Source organism: Buceros rhinoceros, unplaced genomic scaffold (genome assembly GCF_000710305.1).
Source record: "Buceros rhinoceros silvestris isolate BGI_N320 unplaced genomic scaffold, ASM71030v1 scaffold8260, whole genome shotgun sequence".
In the NCBI taxonomy this organism is placed as follows: domain Eukaryota; kingdom Metazoa; phylum Chordata; class Aves; order Bucerotiformes; family Bucerotidae; genus Buceros; species Buceros rhinoceros.
The window spans coordinates 32,843-54,714 of record NW_010388990.1 but is presented as its reverse complement, the minus strand read 5'-3'; the positions used below and the strand labels follow the sequence as shown (position 1 = coordinate 54,714).

At 36.8% G+C, this 21,872-nt stretch overlaps 1 protein-coding gene across 1 annotated transcript in view; it reads left to right on the top strand.

Annotated features, from left to right (window-relative positions):
- The window catches only part of TAPT1 (transmembrane anterior posterior transformation 1), a 43,122-nt gene extending 22,123 nt beyond the window's left edge, over positions 1 to 20,999 (top strand). The window contains exons 7-13 of the mRNA XM_010132338.1: positions 8,331 to 8,411; positions 9,276 to 9,385; positions 10,988 to 11,047; positions 12,434 to 12,502; positions 14,007 to 14,083; positions 17,410 to 17,570; positions 20,187 to 20,999. Of these exons, the coding sequence (XP_010130640.1) occupies positions 8,331 to 8,411; positions 9,276 to 9,385; positions 10,988 to 11,047; positions 12,434 to 12,502; positions 14,007 to 14,083; positions 17,410 to 17,570; positions 20,187 to 20,416 (788 nt within the window). The 3' untranslated portion in view covers positions 20,417 to 20,999. The remainder of the gene's footprint in view (positions 1 to 8,330; positions 8,412 to 9,275; positions 9,386 to 10,987; positions 11,048 to 12,433; positions 12,503 to 14,006; positions 14,084 to 17,409; positions 17,571 to 20,186) is intronic.
- Positions 21,000 to 21,872: the final 873 nt, after the last annotated feature.

Genomic DNA, 21,872 nt, shown 5'->3' with positions numbered 1-21,872 from the left:
CAGAACGAAAATGAGATTCCACTTCCAGGAACACAGTTTTTCCTTAACTTGCTTTTTTTTCACTTGAAAAAAAAAAACAAACCAAAAAACACAACCTCTTGACTGTGCAATAAAGTTATTATTAAATACAATTTTCAGATTCAAAATATCAATGCTTTGAAGTGTCTGAAGTATGTGTTTTCAAAAAGTTAACTTTGTAGTGCACTGTGTTGACCACAAACATGGAATGCATGTTGTTGGGCAGTTGTGAGGATGGATCTTAAAATACTTCCCCCCTCTTCCCAAAATGAGTGTAAGGATAAAGTAGCTGGCTTATGACGGAAATACCAAAGATGGCTGTAATGATTGACATGCTATCAAGATAATGCTAGAGGGTACTTAGGTATTTAGCAGCAACAATGTTGCTGCTTGTATGAAATTTGGAAACTTGTATTCAGTGTTGTCTCATGAGGAAAAGCTGTTTCAGGTATCCTTCGTTGGAGGGGCTTTTCTGATGCTGATATCGGCCTCCTGAAATATATGTTGAATTCTTGGTTTCAAAGCTAACAGGAGAGAGCACTTTAAGGTTGTACTAGGGCTTCTTTGCTTGTAATATTTTCTGATCTTTGAATAATTTTGTTTCTGTTACTTTGTGCATGTGACTTTTTTGGTCAAAGATATTTATACAGATAAGCAAAAAAATAAAATACATTTTTTCATTCCAACTCCTGATTTTTTAAACTAGAGATCTCAAATGTTCAATCGGTTAAAAAAAAAAGTAGCTGTTTATTTTAAAATGGGTGATTTGAATTTTTTCTGTCAAGAGTTAAACTCTCAGCAGGCTTGATTCAGATTTTGAATTCTGGCTATTGATGTGATTTTTGTCTAATTCATCTGTAAACTGCAGTGATATAATGTGCAAATGTTTTATGATGCTTTGGATGAAAGACTATTTACATAAAATCTTAAATATACCCCGTTACAGAAATATTATCATGAAATTTTAATCTACCTCAGAAAAGTTCTTAAAAAAACAAAAAAAATAATCTTCCCAGCTGGGTTGATAAGGTGTTTGTTCTGTGCCAGTAGTATGAGATTTTGGTTCTAAGATTTAAATACTTACCCTACTGAAAGCTGAGGCCTCTTTCTTGTTTTAAATGTTGAAATAATTGAGGGACTGCTGTTAGAAATGGCTAGTAATTTCCTCCATAAAAAGCAATGCAGTAGTATGATAGAAGAAATGTATATCAATATTTTATTGCTAGACACTGCTGTTGAAGACCCATAATAGCAATATCAGGTCTCCCTTTATCACTTGGTGGAAAAACTGATGCCATTCATTGTACCATAAGGAGATGGAAGCAGGTGAATACATACAGTGAGTGCGCAAATCGAGCTAATTTGTTCCCTTCAAACAGGTAACTTTTCCTGGAACACTTCTCAATATGGTTATAAATAGCAGTGGTTTTCTTCTCATAGATAAAGAACGTAGACAGGTTTTTCAGAGAGATTTTCACCTCTTTTGAACTTGAACAGTTCTACTGTATCACAGCTTCAGTAAGGATGGATCAGTATTGCTTCAGTTCGTGTATTCTGATGAGTTTGTTATCATTTAAATGTTTTATTTACTGCAGCTGAAATGGTAGTGCATCTTGCATTGGTATGCTGTGCCAGTGCTGTATCCTACCCCTGGAAGTGAGGCTAATCTGGTCCTGTGGACTGAGCTTCCACAGAAAGCCTTTAGAGTGCCTTCTGCATCCTAGAACACAGTATGCTTAGACTGGTCTGAACTAAACTGCTAAAGTAAAGGACTAGATATAGGTTCCTTCATATATTTCCCACCTTTCTCTCTGTTTCTTCCAGCTGTTTTCTCAGGTCTGCAGCGTCTGCTGTAGGGCAGTCATGGCAACAGTAGCTGATTAAGCTTAGACTAAATGGATGCCCCCTTGCCCCACCTTTTCTGGGGCTCTGCTCAAAATATTGCCATTGTCTCAAACACATAGTTTAAATTTAGTGAAAAAGTACTGATTAGTACATAGAAGCTAAATATACTAATCCTTCGGGAAAAAAAATAAGGTCAATCTTATAGAGGAACTTGCTATGAATAGAGGAAACTCCCGTCTTATATAACATGTTTATCAAAAGAAAACTATGAACTAGCAGAGAAGTAAGATATCAGTGTCATCAAGAGTAGACATCATGATCAAGAGAATTCAAAAGCAAGTAGTCTTGTGAATGAAAGAAATTCAGAAATTAACTGATTCAGTGATACTAAGACACATCCTGTACTGTGCATTGAAATAGACTTGCAGAGCTCTGCATGGTGTTGAAGATGCTGTGTAGTAAGGCACCAGGATATGAGCACCAAGCTACCAGTTTAGATGGGAAAATTATGAAATCATTTTCACTTGGCATTGTGCTCAGCACTGGCTTTTGGGTGTGTGGGGTTGTACTATTTTTCCCAGTATTTCCACTTCTGGACTTAATGGAGTCAGTGGTCCTTCTCACCTTTGTATGGCTATGCAAAATTCTGCTGTAACAGCTCATTCATTAAAATGGAGGTGCTGGTCGACAGCCGATTGAACATGAGCCAGCAGTGTGTGCCCAGGTGGCCAAGAAGGCCAAAGGCATCCTGGCTTGTATCAGCAATAGTGTGGCCAGCAGGAGCATGGAAATGATTGTCCCCCTGTACTCAGCACTGGTGAGGTCACACCTTGAGTACTGTGTCCAGTTTTGGGCCCCTCACTTCAAGAAGGACATTGATGTGCTGGAGCGGGTTCAGAGAAGGGCAACGAAGCTGGTGAAGGGTTTGGAGAACTTGTCCTATGAGGAACGGCTGAGGGAACTGGGAATGTTTAGTCTGGAGAAGAGGAGGCTCAGGGGGGACCTTACCTATCACTCTCTACAACTACCTGAAAGGAGGTTGTGAGGAGGTGGGGATCGGTCTCTTCTCCCATGTTGAGAACGACAGGACGAGAGGGAATGGCCTCAAGTTACGTCAGGGGAAATTTAAGTTAGATATCAGGAAAAATTTCTTTACAGAGAGGGTTGTGAAGCATTGGAACAGGCTGCCCAGGGAGATGGTGGAGTCCCCATCCCTGGAGGTGTTTAAAAGCCATGTGGATTTGGTGCTGAGGGACATGGTTTAGGGACCCTGGCAGTGCAGGGTGAATGGTTGGACTTGATGATCTTAAAGGTCTCTTCCAACCAGATGATTCTGTGATTCAGGACTAAAAGAACTGTGAATAACCTACATAAAAACTAATTGAACAGACCACGAGATGCACATTGGTTACAGAGTTATCTAATAAAACCAAACCTGTTATCTTTTAGGTGCAGAAGGTCAACAAGGCTTTGTATAGCTGCTTGAGATGGCAGCTACAGAACCTGGGATTTCAACCGTATCAGCTTCTGCAGCTTTGATTTGTCAACTGCAGCAAAACCACTTTCACATTGTCACCCTGACTTTTACTAGGAAATTTGTGTACACTGAGGCAATCTAAACACTGTGGCTTCTGTACAGAAGACATAAAACTTTGTGTTTGTTGCAGTAGGAAGAAATATTTCCTTAAATAATATATTCTCTCTTTGAAATAGGTATCTGTAAGCTGATTTTGTAGGATTCAGGATTATTGAATGAGGAGACCAAAATTATAAAGAAAAGCTCTTTCATTGTTGTTGAAAGCCCAGTGTGCTGCCTTCCTTTATGCTTTTAAATGTTTTGTTTTAATTTCAAGCTGTGCTCTAAATTAAATTTTTCAGGAAACATAGTTGTTCCTCACATGAAGAAGTACATTAGGTGCACTGCATTCCATTATTTGCCTCAGTTGGCTATCTAGCTAGATTTTCCCTTGTATTTTAAATCTCTCATCTCAAAAAACTAATATATTCATTCTGAAACTTTAGGAACTTCAGCTTGCTTTCTTTATAACGTCTTAGGATTTTTTTCCTTAAATTCTGTTATTCTTGCTTTGTTCCAGATTTATAAGTCTTGGCTTTGATCAAAATATTGAACAGCCTTTACCTTTGGTCTCTGGAATTCAAATTGCTTTCTCATGTGGCTTTACTTTTTTAATACCAGTATTCTAATCCAGATGTTCATTTTAAGGATGAGGGATTTGGGGCAGGAGTACATTTAAGATAGATTGGTCCCTCCTTGATGATACCTTGTTCAATCTCAATCCTTTCTTGTGCTCTGGTCACTAGAGCTACTTAGAATTTGCGGAGATGTAAACAGAAAGATCTTGTTTCACTATTACACCTATGATTTATAACCAGCTTTTGATCTAAACATATAAACAGTGGGATTATCATGACCAAAATTATTTTTTCTGTCCTGATTAAGGATTCCTGTATGATGTATCAGGGAATCTGGAGAGAAATAAATAGCTGTTCTAAAGACTGTTTTCTACCCAGGCGAGTAGAAGCACCACTTCTGAATTTTCACTGCTCTTCTTGTTAGTTACCACTGCAAAGTACCAAAGTTCAGAGTTCAGGTCCTTCCTGAATCAGTTCAGTAGTCAAGTGTTTGGGGTGTTGGCTAATTAATTACGCTAGTTCATACTAGATGCAGTGCTGTCCTATGAACACGCTTTATTTTCAACCACATCCGTTTCTGTAGTCTTTTACCTGGTTTTTAAAAGTGATGATACCCTCTGACACATTGGCAATTAAATTCTGGGTCTCTGTTGGCTATCAGTCCTTTGAAGTGAATGTCTCCATTTTCCTGAAGGATTTATAGAGGGGCAGAATGTGTTACTAATATGGGCATAGGGTTACATTTGAATCCGAATGGCAGGGTTGATGTGAGCAGAGTGAAAGCATTTAAAAGCTGTTTTGGCTATGTGTCATCATTTTTTGGACATTACATTGCAGAACCAATAGGAAAAAAAGTACATCTTGCTTTTTTGCCGTGTTGCATTTATGGCAGTATGCACATTACTAGCTTTGAAATAAATGTTTACCACCTTCATTCATGTGAGAACCTTACTAGGCACACATGACTTACCTTCATGGAAAGTGGTATATTGTGGTTAGACTTTGACATGTGACCACTAAATTCTGATGTACTAAGTCTTGGAATGTCTGATTCTTCCTTTCCCTTTTTAATTCACTGAAATACATATTTTAAAGGGTTTAATCATACATAGTTGATTTTACCACCAGTGAACGCGTGAAAGCACAAGCAAATTCAGTGTCATCTTTCAAAATAGTCTAAAGTGTGTGTGGATAGGGAGTGTACAGCATGATGTGCAGCCAGGCTTCAGGGCCAGCCCTGTTAAGAGTACTGTTTAAGCCTGATATTAGGATGCAGTCTGTTCATGGTATGTGCTGACAAAAGACCAGTCAGGGGGATAAGTATATCTGAATTAGAGCTAGATGTTAGTTCTTCAGCAATTAGAAGCACAAACAGTGACAAAGTAAGCTTACTACTCATATGCTTCTGGTGGTAGCTGAAGGCCATTTAAAGTGTCCCCAGCCTGTTGTTTTGGCTGTCACTTAACTCTGTCTCATAATAGAAAGGTTTATTAAAGTTATACTGTGTTCTAACTGAAAACCAGTTTGTTATAGGCTTTATCACCAGCCCTTTGTGGGAGATGTTCAAAACTTGAGTTGAAATGGATTATGCCAATGTTATTAAGGATTGTCATGATGGAGAACAAATAAGAGATCCCTTTTCCCATTTACTCTTCATCATGCTAAAGCAGAATAGCGACACTTTCTTTTGCCAGTACCTGCGCTCCCTCTAACTGAATGCTAGCACTGGTGGCTTGTCACTCTTTCCCCAGATACACAAATACAGTAATTCATTGTTGCTTTGTTCTTTAAGAGTATGATGTCTGTGAGTATGAACCTAGGGATGTATTCTCACTTGTAGGGCTTACCACATCATCGAAGAAGTGGCAATATGTGGTACAGGAAATTCCCCTCAGCTGTTTGAAAAAACCCACATATTCAACATCAAATAAGTTCATAATAAATGATGAAACATTAGTGGTGCATATTTTATATTCCGTAATTTTAATTAGGATTTAGAACTGATTACTATGGGTTGTTTTGGATATCCTGAAGCCTTTTTCGTCCTTGTCGATGAGGGTGAGAAATTAAATGAATTTCTAAATCATCTCGGTTTACTTTCTCCCTTGCTTGTGTCTCTGACAATCGGTTGATGGGAGGGATGAGGATGAAGAAGAGCAGCCACACTCATTCCTCTTGCTCCAAGCAGCTTTGAACAGCTGTGGCAGCAGAGATAAGATTAGAAGGGAGGCCAGTGAGAACAGGAAAGGCAAGCAGAGAGGAAAAATATGTGTCAGGCTGTCATCCAGTCTCGGAAATTAGTGGGGAAAAGTGTTTGTTATTACAGCATATGAGGAGATTTAAGGTCAAAGATGTCCCTTCTTAATTTAATTCTGTCAGCTGGTGAGCTGTTGTATACTGAGCAGGTAATAAATGTCTGAAGGATTGGCTTGAGACATGCTTTCATGTTTAGGCCTGAATTAAGGGCCTTACATCTCACTTGAGAATTTCTATCTGTACAGGCCTCCCTGGGATCTAAAGCACTGAAGATGAGATCTGTCGATTGTCTTGAGCATTGCCAATCAATGATGCGTTGTGGCAGTGCGGAAGTATGCAGTGTGAGAAATGCAAGATGAAGCTCTTTTTGAGATTTTGGGCAAAATCTGAAGACTCTGTGATTATCTTGAAGTTGCTAAGGGGTGTGATGAGGGAATCTAGATCAAAGAATGCTAGACTACATTTTAATCTGTTGGTGACAGAGCCAAGTGACATCTCATAACTAGATTTATCAGAAAATCAGGTGTTCTGGTAACTTGGGCAATATTCAGTGAATTCAGAAGCAAGGAAGAACATACCTAACTTGTTGGAGTGTTATCGGCAGGAAAACAAGAAATTAGGGTTAGGACTTCATCTATGTTCTGTTTCTTCTGGTATTTAAATACACTTTACTGAAGGATTTGCTTGTTTCTTCCCCCATACATATGCCACTTGTTCAGTTTTTGAAATTTCTGCTTCCTCTGACCCTTCTGCAGCCCATACTGAGAGATGAGTTTATGTAGCCCAAAATGTGCCTTTTTGCATGTCTGCATGGAATCTCATTCGTCTTGAATTCTGTGTGCTTTTCATTCCCTTCTTCTGGAAGAGTTGTTCTTTTCTTTTTGCTCCCTTCAGGCTTGACAAGATTTTGAAACCTCTTTTTTAAGATGAGGGAAACCATTATACCAGAATATAGTGTAGTATGAACATTGTCATTGGTCTGTAGTGAGTCAGAGATGATGGAAATGGCTGACACAAAGTCAATTATTTTTTTTAACAGCTCGATCCTTGTATGTTCCTCTGAATATTTGTATTTCTTGTGTCCAAAGACCAGTAGGTAGAACCCCACAGAATATCTAAGGTGCTTAAGGAAATTAACCCCTTAGATTTGCAGATGACTGGCCCACAATGAAATTACAGTCATAGTTATTGATGGGTATAACAAGAAATAACAGTATCTTCACATTTTTTCATAGTAGTTGTAGCCTCTGAAAAGACTTCTTTGGACTTGCTAATTTGTGGTGAGATTATGGTTTAGGTTTTATTCTATTTTTCAGTAATACAATTTCAGGGAGGTTTTTTATTGTGTTAAAAATGTGATGCTTCCTGAAGCGAGCTGTATGGGTTGTTTCTAGATGTAGGGCCAGATGATCCTGCCTAATCTGGGAGGGCAAATCATAAGACTCCGTCTCAAGTCGGACTGCTTTTGTGTTACAGCTCTTATGGTTTTGGTAAATGAGCTGATGTATCCTGTTGTTCCCTTTTAAGATGAGAGTGTGAAAGACTAATAGGACCTTCTAAATAAGGTGTAATAGTTGTTTTGAAACGCTTTTATTTTTTCTTCTACTACTGGACCCAGTATATAGCAACTTGGATATCTATGATCTGTAGAAAATGAAATTTGCTTTGCTGATAATTTGAAATGACAGGCAGGTGTTTTGTCTACATTTTTGCACCAGGAGGTGATGGTTCTTTTTGAATCCTACAGAAGCGCACAAACTTTATTAATGTATTAGAAAAGGTGATGGCAAATCATAACTTAAGTCCCTTCTGATGCTGGGAACCCAAGTTGATGGAGCATCAGATGGTTCTCCAGTTGGGCCTCAGCATACTGCAGAGTTCCTGTCTGTGGTGAGGTTCCCAATATGCCCTTGTCTCAAATTCAGTCAAATAATTTGTGGAAAAGATTGTCTAATTCGAGAATTAATAAATGATAGAATCTTAGAATGATAGAATCTTAAACATTTATCCAAGTAAATGTTTCTTTGGAGTTGACAGCTTACTTTTTTTCAAACTAGATATAAAGGAGAGGTTCACCAATTACGTGCTGCTATTAATCGTATGTCTAAGAAATATGGAGCAGTTCTCATGGAATCCAGGTGAGTAAATTAGTAGAAAAATTAAATACTAAATGACACATTCCTGTGCTATCAACAACTATATGTCATGCTTCTTTCCTCAATCTGAAAGATGATGGTAACCAGGACATTTAATTGAGGAATCTTAATTTGTCAAATACCTTAGATTCTCATTTTTCTATTTCTGGCTTGTAAGAGCGACTCTATCCTTCAGCCAGAAGCGTATGCTGTTATGCTACAAACGTGCATAGTTATGTTTCAGGTCAGGTCTCAAATGATTTCTTCCCAGACCTTCCCTTTCATTGCAGTATGTTGAGGATGTAGGATACCGTAGAGAATTCTGTTTTGTTAGGCTAGCGAGATTGAAATTTGATAAATTATGTAAAAATATCCATCCATAGCTTAATATTGATTATACTTAGGATTTTAATACCATATTGAATAAACATTGAGTAAAATTCTCATTTTATTTTATGGAAACTTTAATAGTCTTGAGCTCTGATCTGTGTGGTGTATTTTGCTTAAGTGTTACCAGTCTACCTAAATTTTAGCTTAAGCACCTAAAACAGCAGGTGCTCTGTCTGTTTCTCATACATACTGACCATCTGTTATCTAGTATGTGCAAAGGTTGTCTTCCTACTAGAGATGAAGCTTTATGAAGTAAAGGCTTCAGAACCTGATCCTAGTTGTGGTATGCTTGTGTAGTACTGAAAGGTTTCTGGAACAGCAATGGAAGAAGCAAGAACTTGTACCCTACATGCTGAATGATGATGTAAAGTTACAGATTCTTCAGAGTCAAGAGGATTTTTCACATTGAGCAAAAGTCTTATACTTTTTGTTTTGCATCAAATTAAATGGCCTAACTTGTTTCTTCCCAACCTTCAGATCATCTTTGGGTGTTATTCCCAGATGTTTGCATGGTGGTTGCTTCGGAAATTGCAGTGGATATCGTGAAACATGCCTTTATAACAAAATTCAATGACATCACAGCAGATGTAGGTATCCTGTTCAGAATGCTGAGTGCTATTTTAAGTTGTAGTTTGTTTTGCTAATTTTTTTTTAAATATTGAAATTAATTCCAGTGCAGCAAATGTTAAAATTGTTATTTTCATATATTATGATTTGGGAAATCTTGGTAATTTCCTGTTAAAATGTACTTCTGAGGATCTTTATAATGTGGAACAAACACCCCTGCTTCTAAATTAGTAGTTACAGATCCATAAATTCTTGAAAGTGTTGGGTAACAGTTCACATAGTAACTATAATTCAGGTAACTGGCAGATCATTTTGTGAAGTGATCACTAGTTAAATTGTCAGAAGGCTGCTTTTTCTACAGTCTAGACAGAGCTTGTACCTTTTCCTAACAGAATGGATTGTAAGTTAAAATTTGGGCTTAAGGAAGAACAGATCTTGTGAGGCTGCTGAATATCTGGTCTTGCATGTGCGTTAAAGGTGGAATCTGAAACCAGATACACATTTTTCCACTGTCCCTGGAGCACTAATATGAAGTAGGTTATGTCAGTTTTCCACTCCTAAAATTTCTTATGTAATATTTATTATGCAGCCTTTCTTTTAAAGTAGTAGATGAGTAGATGAGCACTTTTTGTGTGTTGCAGCATGATACATTGGCTGTTTGTCTTGTACGTTGTGTGAATTGAAATGCACTTGATAAATTTGTGAAGAGATGAGTTAGCATGTTTTCACTATTAAACCACTTTTCAGGAAATAAGATCAGAGTTTGGAAGTGCTATCTTCTACAGCATCACAAGAGTAACTACATTGTGCTGTGTAGAAACAAGTTTAATAGACGTACTTAATAAGCTCCCTTTATGCCAGAGGCGTTTATGCGTGCCCTACTTTAATATAGAGCATGTGGAAAAGAGCAATAATGAAGCTGTGATAGCCAGAAATGTAGCATGCTTCAGCATGCTGAAACAGCTGGAGGAAGGGGGTAGTGAGTGACAATTTTGCAAGGTTTACTTAACAAACTTTCTATTTTTTTATGAAGTTCTAAAGATTTATGGATGCTAGGTCAGAATTTTTCAGAAGTTTTTAACACCTGCAGTGCAAGGTTCCATGATGCTTACTCTTGAAACAGATGCTTTTCTGTCCCAATATGCAGAACTGTTTTAAAGAGAAAGCAAAGCTTCTTTCATCTTCTGATACAGTTTGCTTTTTTTCATGGGATCACTTGCTTTGTATACAAGTAAGCTCGCTCATTTGTTTAATTTGATCCCAGTGCTACTTTTCATGTAGCTTAAAATAACTATGGGAAGAAATTAGACATGATATCTTTTACTTTGTGTTTCTGATTATCCTCACATTCAGTAAATGCTTTATAAAGTCTCATTCAATTCTCAAAACATAGCATTGTGGTGTTTGCTTGTTGTATAGACAGGCAAGTTCCTTTATCGCAGAAATAAAAGCTAATCTGTTGAGGGATGCAGTTAGACCTCAGAAAAGGTGGCTTTGACTCTTTCAGCCTGTGCAAAAGTGTTTATATTATTTTTACGGAAACATTTTTTTGATATCTGTGTTGCTTCTATGAAGTGTGATAACAAATTAATTACACATCTGATATGCTGGATTTTTTCCAGGTCTACAGTGAATACAGAGCCAGTCTTGCATTTGACCTTGTTAGCAGTCGACAGAAAAATGTAAGCCTGGAAATAAAGGCATTTTCTTGTATTAGCTAACTATTATGGGGGGATATTGGAGCAAATGCTTTAAAGAAATACATACAGTACTGTTAACACTCCTACAGCACTGAAATTCTACTCTGCTTTTTTAATAAGAGATAACAGGAATATTTACTTGATTTCTATTCTTATTTTTATCCAGTGTTTCAGGTAAGTTTGGACGTTATTTAATATATTGTTGAGAAGTCTCTTCCAAATACACTTACAGTCAGGGGATGGTTGTAACAACTTTGACATTTTGGGGAAGTAGTATAAGGGTATATGCAATATATATGAGAAGTAAGTTAGTTTAACAAGATGTTCTTGAGTTTATTTTAAATTACTTTTTCACTTTATTTTAACTGTGTTGGACCGAAATACAGTATTCATTAGGAATTATTTCTTCACAGACAGTGTGCACAGATGTACAGGGATGTTTTTACCATGCATGTTACTGTTGTGGCATGAGTATTTACAGGACACACAGACTGCTTGTGTTTTTCATTAGTACTGGTTTTTGGAAGACTAATTACAGCCAGCTTTCCTGGATGAGTCTCCTAACTATTAGTGAGTGCTCTGGATGAGTGCACTAGCTATTAAAAGAACTTTATTATAATTATTTATGTCATCTTCTTAGGCATGTTTAATAGCTATTGCTAGGAATGCAGTAGTTATACCTCATAAAGAAGTTAGACACCTTCAATTAAAAATAATTAATTATTAATAATTTGTTAATTAAAAAGCATTAGTTCTGAAAACTCCATTATTTTTCCTAAGAATCGTCTGTGGAAAATGAGGTAGCATCATATAGGCACTAACTTCGGCCTGATGTTCAGTACTGAGTGAAATCTGTCATTCACATGTAAACACATTTTCAAAATGATTTTTACACAGTTATTCTGGGGCTAATTATTTATGTTTGTAGAAGCATTTAATGTTGCTGGTGTTCTTTTATCCCTGTTACAGGGATATCCCTTTTATCCCTGTTACAGGCTTTTCTGTACAGTATTTGAGGGTAAGTGTAATTAACACAAAAAGGTCTCAAAACTAGTAATAATGTACAGATGAAATATCACAGCGCCTTTGGATTCAATGTCCTAATTGCTCCCGATTTAGAGATTTATATTATACTCCAGTTGCTCTTGATTTAGAGCACAGAAGCTAATCTTGCTGGTCATGGTAGTACTACATTTTTGTCTGAGAGTACAGCTATCTGCATTTGAATTAAAATGTAAATAGGTACCCTTTATACTGATTTAGTGTTCGTTAGCAGAAGTTGATTCTTCTCTGGAGGGTGTGCCAAGCTAAAATAAGCTCATTCCTTGGCATAAATAGTTCATTATTCTTCCTCTGTTTTTTTCCTAGGCATATACAGATTATAGCGATTCTGTTTCCAGAAGAATGGGTTTCATTCCCCTTCCACTGGCTGTTTTAGTAAGTTGTATCTTTCCTATCAGTTTTCCGTCAGTAAGATCTCACTTTAAGAATATATGCCTGTGAGATAGCTGGCTCATTTTGATGTTTTGAGGATAAAATTATCACCTTAAGTAACTGAAGTGAAGCTGCAAGTTTGAGTTAGCATTCAGTATAACTTATATCACATACCAACTATGACTACACATATGTGTTACGGTTTATCAGCCTTTCCTAGAAAATTAAATATATATTAATTTTATAGAATTCATAAGCACTTGAATTGTAGCAGTGGAATTAAACTATGTCTGTGCTTATTAAACATGTATTTCTTTTGGCAATTATCCTGTTCATTCATTCGTAATAGTCAAAGCAGCTGGTTGCCAGAAGGTTGGTAGTAGTGTGCTAGGTTTTTTAGGTTTTTCATAGGAGTTCTTGTGGTTGTCCCTGTAATGGTATGCTTTATGACTGAGTTTTCTTTTTTATGGGGCACTGAGCTTCTGAGCTGTTGTAGAATGCATGATTTTCTGAAATAGCTGACCCTGTTACATGGACGTGCTGCTATAAAATGAATCACCTCATTATTGGAATTGTGTCCACATGCCGTCTGTTCTGAGTTAGGTATTGCAGGATGTTTCCTGTAAAAAGTCACTCTGACTTTCTCCAAGCATACACATAGACAAGCAGTAGTCATTACAGTACTGGGAATGTGATCTTCCTTTACCAGCAAAGATGCTAATTCATAATTTTCATACCGATATTTTTCCAGGAATCAACATTAAATGTAGTGTTCTCCCATAGAGAGGGGGAAAATACTACAGACAGGTCTAATTTTTATCCAGGATTAATAAAAACCAACCAACAAACAAAAAAAAACGCACCACCAAAAAACCCACACAACCCAAAACAACTATGATGATAGTCATTATTTCTTTTATAACTACATACGTCCAGTGAGAATTTGATTTAAATACTTTTTTCAAGTTAATTGTGTTGTGATATGATGTCCTGGACGCTGACAGGTTTAGAACGAACTGAGGTGTTTGCTAACTTGGAATCCTAGCTATGAAATACAGAAGTAAACCAGATTTCAGGATCATTTGTAACTGAAACTTGGGATTCATATGCCTAGTCCACAAAGCAATTGTGTATTCAACAAGTTAGCGTAGTGCAAAAACACTGATTCTGGTTTACCGCATCAGCATTTCTTGACATTTCCCTAAAAAAATTGTGAACTCAGCTTCCAGCCCGTACTTTTGGGGAGGTTTTTTTCGCTTGTTATTTCATTCAGAAGTCGGGAAACTCTAGTTTTGGCCAAGTTGCAACTAGATGCTAGTATAATACGTATTCAAACCCAAATCTGGAATAGTTAGCACTACCAAGGAGAACATTAGAATAAATTTCTATTGATGTAAATGTTTTTACTTTTATCTTGAATTTATCAAACAAGAAATGTCTGTTAAAATATTCTGTTAATAATTGTGTGCTATATGTTTTAACTGTTCGACTTTTATCCTTAAAACAGCTCATGAGAGTCGTTACAAGCTCAATTAAAGTACAAGGAGTTTTAGCTTACGTTTGTGTTGTGCTGTTCTACTGTGGGTAAGTAAACAGGTGCAACTGAAATGCAGATACTATTATTTAATCAGATATGTGAAAAAAGCTTCTGTTGATACTTCCAGGTATAAGTGTAAACACAGTTTATGTTTAGTAGAATATAAACATTAAAAATTTATGCTCATAAACTGAATTTGAGAGTGCAGATTTGTCCCTCATTTCTGTAACTGCACTGGGAGAGCATAGCCCTCAGTAAGGAACTTCAGTAATGAAAATCACTAATTGAAAAGTTACCACGATACTCCTGCAGAGTAAGGGAAGTTGAATTCCAAGGAATGGAACTTTCTCCAAAAAAGAACGAAAGATCAAATATGCCCACAAAAATAAGCAGTTTAAGTGCTCTGAGCAAATCATGAATTCTTCTCTCTGGTGGTTAAATGCAAGATTTTTTCACATTAGGAAACTGCTGTATGAAAAAATAAATGCAAGGCTCACCTTTCTGGGAAAGGTGGGTCAGTAAGTAATCTTAGTTAAGGGAAATAATGCCCTATGGCAATTTGTTTTCCAAACCTGATGATTTGCAAGTATCCCTTCACGGCCAAGTCAGTTTGCACTTGTGTTATCCTTAAATTTCTCACCAGTCGATGCATACTTCTGAGATGCATTCAGTTGTCCTTTAAATCCAGTCTAATGTGTCATGAGGCACTTGCTGTAGACTAGATGGGGATGACTGGTTTCTGGGAAAGCTGCATACTGCACTGTGTCAGTGTTGTCTCTTAGTTCTGATTGATATTGGAGTTCTGAAATTGATCGTAGAGAATTAAGGGATTCAGATGGCTGCAGCACAGAGAACCTGCCTACAGTATTGTGGGAATATCTCTTCCAGTGCCCTACCAAGTGGCGTTCGTAACTGAAAGCAGCAACACTTGGGAAGTAAAAGACGTCTAGGTCTGGAGCAGTGGTTCGGAACGTACACTGGAAAAGAGGAGGCTGCTGTTTTACACTACCTTATGAAAAGAATGGGAATTCTACACATTTTTTATGAATAGGTAGACTCTAATCTGACCTTGGTCTGATGTGTCTGGTCCATGATAGTGTAGAAGCACATCTCTTTAGTGTGGGATGACTGGACCTTTGAGATACTGCATATAGGACAAGTACTAATATATTAGCTATATTTCTCTGCACCATACTTTGATTTCTTCCCGAATGTACCACTTGCTGTGCCCACAGTTATTCCTGTCTTCATCTCTATATGGTTGAAAGCATTAGTCCCTGATCATAACATTCAAGGTGTTGTGTACCAAGCTCAGCACCCTCGTTCTGCTCAGTGGGTTTTCCCTTTTCCCAGTATACGTAATACTCCCCTACATCTACCATTCTACTGCTGCAGCCCAGTCCTGGATATTTCCCTGTCTCTGTGGCTTGGAGGATGGGGGGGCAGGATTAAATGATGCTCTTTGAAGGCATAGATCACAAGAGTAAATACATTTTGGTTTATTTCCTCCTTATTGAAAAGTAAGAAAAAATTTTTACTTTTGCCATGATCTCATATTTGGAGATAACTCACTTCTTGCATCTTTCAAGTAATTTGTGTTCTAAACATAAATTGCAGTTTTCATCACATTAGTATAGCATAGATATGTGAGAAAAAATAACTGGGCAAAAGATTGAGACTGTAATACGGAGAACATTGGTTTTTATTGATATTTAACAACTGTAATACTATAATGTATACTGTTAAAGAGTCTTGCCCAGTGTATGAAACCTGAGTTTTCCTTTTCTAGGATTTCAGACAACTGCAAACTTACGTTGTTGTTAGAAATTTGAGCCTGGAGTGGACTAGCGGAAAAGAATAAAGGAGAACCGCTAGAAACCCTTGCGTAATTTTCCATGAGAAGGTGGAACTAATACAATAAAGTGTTGATTTATGGACTTTTCAATTTCTGATCTCATTAAATCAGAGTCAGATCATGTTGTAAACACCTACTCTCTCATAACAAAAGCATGTTACGTTAAGAGTGTAGGAAAAACACCTCTAAAAGCTATTAAAAATGGAGGAGAGCTTCTTAATTCTCAAACAAAATCTGACCTAATAACCTCATAAAATTGTAGAGAATCACAGCTTTCAATTTGTATAAAATGCTATCTTCTTTGTGGTTGCTTGGATACTAAAATGTGAGGTTTTTGTGAGTACCGAAGTGGTCTGCTTTGCTCATTCTTCCATTTTTCTAAATTTCTTCTAAAAGGAAATGTATTGTATAAAATTCCCTTAAGTGTAGTGTATTTGTTTTTCTGTTTGACAAGTTCTGATTGCATTAATGCAGTGAGAGATAGATAGTGAAACTGCTGCCGACGTGTGCTGGGGTCACTTTATGATTAAGCAGTTAGACCCACTCTGTGGATCTGTGAATATTCAAGTTTTCTTTTGTCTGTTAGTGATGTATGTAATAAACAGATTTTCAGAGAGTGAAAAATGAATATAGCATCTGCATTTGGTTCACTTTTATTGCGGGGGTGATTTGTGTAGACAGTATTTATATTCCTCCTACAGACAATAGATTGCTATTTCGTTGTTGTTCTGTAGTGATCCTTCACCTGCTTCACCTCTGCTTTCACTCTGGAGCAGACGTTGGTCTGTGTGTTCTGTAATACTAGTCATGGAAACTTAGATTTTAAAAGGCTTATTTGAGTTGTAAATCTAAAAGCACTTTATGGTATATGAGACCTTCCTGTTCCTCAGATGAGAAGACAGGAATAAAAGGGACTTCAGTGATTTGCTCAAGTTTGTGCTGCAAATTAGTTGTAACAGAAAAGGAATCTGCCATCAAAAGGGCTGTGCTGTGATGGTAATGCAGTGCTGCCTCTTTTGAGTTTCATGGACTGCCTCTTGTCATGTGAAAAAGGACTTTTGACAATTAGCCTGTAACTTGTGAAAACTAGGTGTTTGCTTTCCTGTGGTTCAGAGTCCACTGGTTATCCTTGGCTGGGCACACTTAAGGCTGTGGTGTTAACTGTAGTGCATTTAATTTGGACTTGCACTGTTGAGGGCTCTTATTAATTCTGTTGTAAATATTTGATGTATTAAATGGCTGCTTAACTGTCCTTTTATTAAACTATGATCCAACTTGAGGTTTCTCTAGATGCCTTCTGGGGAAAAAAATATTATTAATCATTGAATCTGAAACAAATTGTTAGGAAAAGGAAATTACTTTTTGATCTTGATATTGAAGGGATTTGTGAGGTAATCTTTCCAAGACAGCAGTAACCATATGCAATTATTTTAATATGGATAATTGCAGTATGAATAATAATGCAATTATTTTAATATGCTAATGCAAATATGTAAACAAATCCTTTTATTTTTTCAGGTTAATATCTCTAAAAGTCCTTAACAGTATTGTACTGCTGGGGAAATCATGTCAATATGTGAAGGAGGCAAAAATGGAGGAGAAGTTATTCAATCCTGTCCTGACTGCCACTCCAGGGAAGCCGGCTGGCAAACAGCAAAGCATGTTTAAATCTACCCAAGGTAAGGCTAACTGCCTTATTTTCAACTGTAATAAAAATTGCTTTCAGACTCTATTTATTATTGCACCAGATGTATGACATTGTTTGCTGCACAGTAACCCTCCTGCTGGACCTTAATTGTACACAAGTCTCTGAATGGAATAGAATTTATTGCTTTTAGTTCATGCATCTTCTTTTGGTTAAAAATACTCATCTCTGATCATCTGGTGGTATCACCACCCTGATATCCCATGGAGGTGATAAACAACAGAACAGTAATGTGCTGTTGTTTAAAAATCATGATCATAGAATGGTTTGAGTTGGAAAGGACCTTAAAGATCATCTAGTCCAACCACCTCTGCCATGTCACTACACAAGTAAGTAAATATTTTACACATAATTTCTAGCAGTGCTGAAGTTTAGTAAGGAAGCAATCTACGCATTTCTTATGGAAATTAATGTAAAACATGGCACGCAATAGGTATAATTACTTGTAGTTGTCATGAACACAATCGATGAAAAACTTTATGAAATCCAAATAGGAATTTCAGCTGGTCTCAGTTGATTTCAAGTCTGTGCAGTGTGTTTTCTCATATAGATCCTCAGAATTAGCAGTTAATATATAGTTGGAATATTCCTGTGACACATTATAGAACGAAACAGAAACCCTTGCTGTTCCAGTCTACTGAATTGGATTGTATATCTTCCTCTGTGAAGAGCTCAGTGAGAGCCCTAGAGAATGTAACAATGAGGCTTTTATTGTGTTCACTCTCTTGCTTGCCAAAGACTTGAACAGCTTGAAATGTAAAGTGCTTATTAGTCGTCATAGTTTCTTGCCAGCAATAGTAGAGTTAAGAATCTATCAGTGTTTCAGGCATAAATCTTTGTATCTTACCTGTGTCAAATCACATCAGGCAGAAACTTGGTGTGGACATTTATTTTTAAATAGCTTAAATTCATAGAGTTGCTTTAGTTTCAAGATGAAAGAATGTAACATCAATTGGTCTGAATGCCTTTTGCATTTCATTAGTACTACACTTTGGATGTAAGCCCTAATAAGTCATACTTACTTAGATTGACCCTTAAACTCACAGTAAATAAACCCTGAAGACTATTTTTAGCTGAAGCAGCAGCAGTTTTACCAGGTCAGTTAGCAGATACACTTATTTCCTCAAATGGAAAGATTTTGATTGAAAAGTAGCAATCAAAAAGCTTTTGTTGATTTGTAGAATGTTCTTAACTTCCATTGGTGATGAAAAAGCTCAATTTTTAACAGTTCTTTCAGGGTTTTTTTATATCTTTTAACTGCTCTTTGTTTACTAGAAAGCTCAATTATGTGATTTTTTTTTTTTTTTTTTAACCTTTCCCAGCTTCTGTGTGCCTGCATTATTACTGCTGGGCTCTGCAATATTGGTTAATCCCTGTGCTCCACCTACCACTTGTTTCTTCAATACAGTCTCTCAACTCATCTCTTATTAGAATGAGGGTGAGGGAATTAATCTTGTCTACTTTCTATCAGCTTGTGATGTAAGTTAGTTTGTTTTCCTAAGAGTTTCCACCTCATCCACAGAAACAGTTAAAATTTTGAAGGATAAAACTTTATACTTGCTCTTGAAGGGTGGAAGTTCTAACTACTGGTAGTCATTTATAGACTGAACAGCTTTCTCCAGAAGCTGCTGGGGTAGAGAATACTTAACATTGCAACAAAGTTCTACAGTTAGGATTATTTGTCTCCTTGCTCAATGCAAACTGAGCTAAACTTCTGGCTTAGACAAGACTGTAGAGAGTAATCCATGTACCTTCAAGCAGTAGCCGGTATACTGTGAAGGGACACTGTACGGAAGTTTTTGTAGTGACTTTGGGTAGTGCTGGTGTTCTCACAAATAACATTCCCTTGGGCTGGTCTACAGTACTGTCCACATTAGTCAGATTTTCTCAGATTCCTTTGAAGCAATAACTCAGTCTTTACCAGAAGATAGTAAATAAGAAAAATTTATTTCCTTGCATTTTGATTCTTCAAATATTTTAACAAAGTGTGGAAAGTAACATGGATGTTACTTACAAATACTTCGGGTTAATGGAGCCAGTGTTCAATTCTGCTGAAGTAAGAGGCAGGAATAAAAATAGACATCTTTAACAGAACTGCTTTAGGAGCCAGTGCTGTTAAAGTGTGTAGTAGTGCACGAGTCATTTATTAGCTATCCCTAGAGAAGCCAGGTTTATTGTAAGTATGCAGAGGACATCTAGTTCCTGCTACAGATATTCCTTTTCTTCATTTCAGTAGAAAATATTTGTGTAATTCACGCAATGAGTGTCAAAAATCTCTTTGCCTAAGCCCACAAAAATGAGTGTGTAAACCAGAAGAACGTGGTGTATGCCCTAACATCTGCTGCTTATGCTCTTGCTCCTTATCTGAACTTCTGTAGAATTAGTTTTCTAACCTTCTACCAAATTAGAAAAGGAAACTTCTTACGGTAAAACTAAGAAGAGGTATTGGCTTCCACAAAGCATTCTTCTGCTGATTTGATGCAACACATGTTTTTCAAGACAACTTGGGATGAGTCTGGATGTTAAAGATGCATCAGTATGTTTGTGTTAAATTCATTATTATCTTTGCAATTGTCTTCTGTTCCAACAGGAATTTCCACAGATGAAAATGGATCGACACCAGTTACCAATCAACCTGTGCATCAGAAGGAGAATGTGCCATCTTTACTTGTAACAAGCAATTCTGATCAATTTCTGACAACTCCTGATGGAGAAGAAAAAGATATAAGCCAAGACAGTTCAGAATTAAAACACAGGTCTTCAAAGAAAGACTTGTTGGAGATAGACAGGTTTACTATTTGTGGAAACAGAATTGACTAAGTTGTTTTTTTTTTTTTATCAGTGTGCTAAGGATACTGAGCTGTTGGGACAGCAGATGCTACCAGAATGGACAGTTGCCAGAAAAGGCACATAAATATTTATTTAAAAACTTAAATTATTAATGGCAAAAAATATTAATTTCTTTCTACAAGTAACTTGGCTTGGTATCTGGTCAGGTCAAGTAAGTGATCTTTAACTTGCCTCTTGGAAAATGTGCTGGATCATGAGTCTCTAGCCTGGTGGCAGAGCTGCAGTATCACTTCTCTGGAAAATAGACTGGAAGAAAAGCATAATCCTGTTCTGCATTATGAAGCCATGCTTCCAGAATGTACTACTTTTCCTGAAGGTTCCTCCAGTGTAAGGATATTCCTGGAACGTATGACAGCTTGACCGGAAGCTTGCCTTTCCAGTTACTTTGTTTTATTAAACATCTGCAAGCAGAATTCAAATCTTGTGCTTATATCAACAAACGCATAAAGCATTGGTACATGAAACAGTAAGTCAAGATATTTATTCTTGTCAGCAAAAATCTTTTCAAGATGTATCTTGAAAATCTTGTAATCAGAATAAAATTTTGCCTTTAAATGAAAGACTTACTGCATACTATTTTATCTAAATTTACTAAACGCCAAGAAAGATCACAGTAGTGAAGGTTCTGCTTAACTGGGCAAATATGAAGCATATTCACTTTTTGTGTTGTGTGTCCTGCAAGGCAGATTATTTATAAAATTGTTTTTAAAAGCTGAAGATTTTTTGTTGCCGAAGGGAAAAAAAATAGTAAAGGGGCACTTCTATATGTTGAGGAAGGGCAGTGTTAATTGCAGCAAGCAAGTGTTGTGTGGGAACTGTATGTATGGCATTAACACAGCAGCAAAGAATATTACACTGCATTTTGGGTTTAACTCTTTTGAGAATGATACCTGTGTATTAACTTACCTGAGAACATGCCTATGAAAGATCATACTGACAATCAAATCAGAATTACCCATTTTAATTGGTTTTAGTCAAACATAAGTAGATTGACTAGATCTATAAAGAAGCTTTTAAGCATTACAATGCATCTTCACTTCTAGTGCAAGCTGCATTTGCAGGAGAATTAATGAAAGGTGGTTTGGAATCCTCAGACCAAGGTGGAATAAATTTCAGCTCAAAACTTAGGCTGGAGATTTGTATCAGAAGAGACCCTCTAGTTAATGATAATTTTTTCATGTATTGCTGCTTAAGAACAACATTAACTTCAAATGTGTTTAACGTATTTAAATAAGCACCAGTTTCACTTTCCAAGGGAAGATATCATAAAAGTGCTTAAGTGCTTAACAAATTAAGACAAAATTTGATCTTGCTAATTTCATAACTTGTCAGAGTGGGAAAGCCAAAGTTTATTTGCTTTATGAACATGTGAAAATTTAGTGTATACGCTAATCCCTGAAATGTGCAGGACTACAGTAATAGAGCA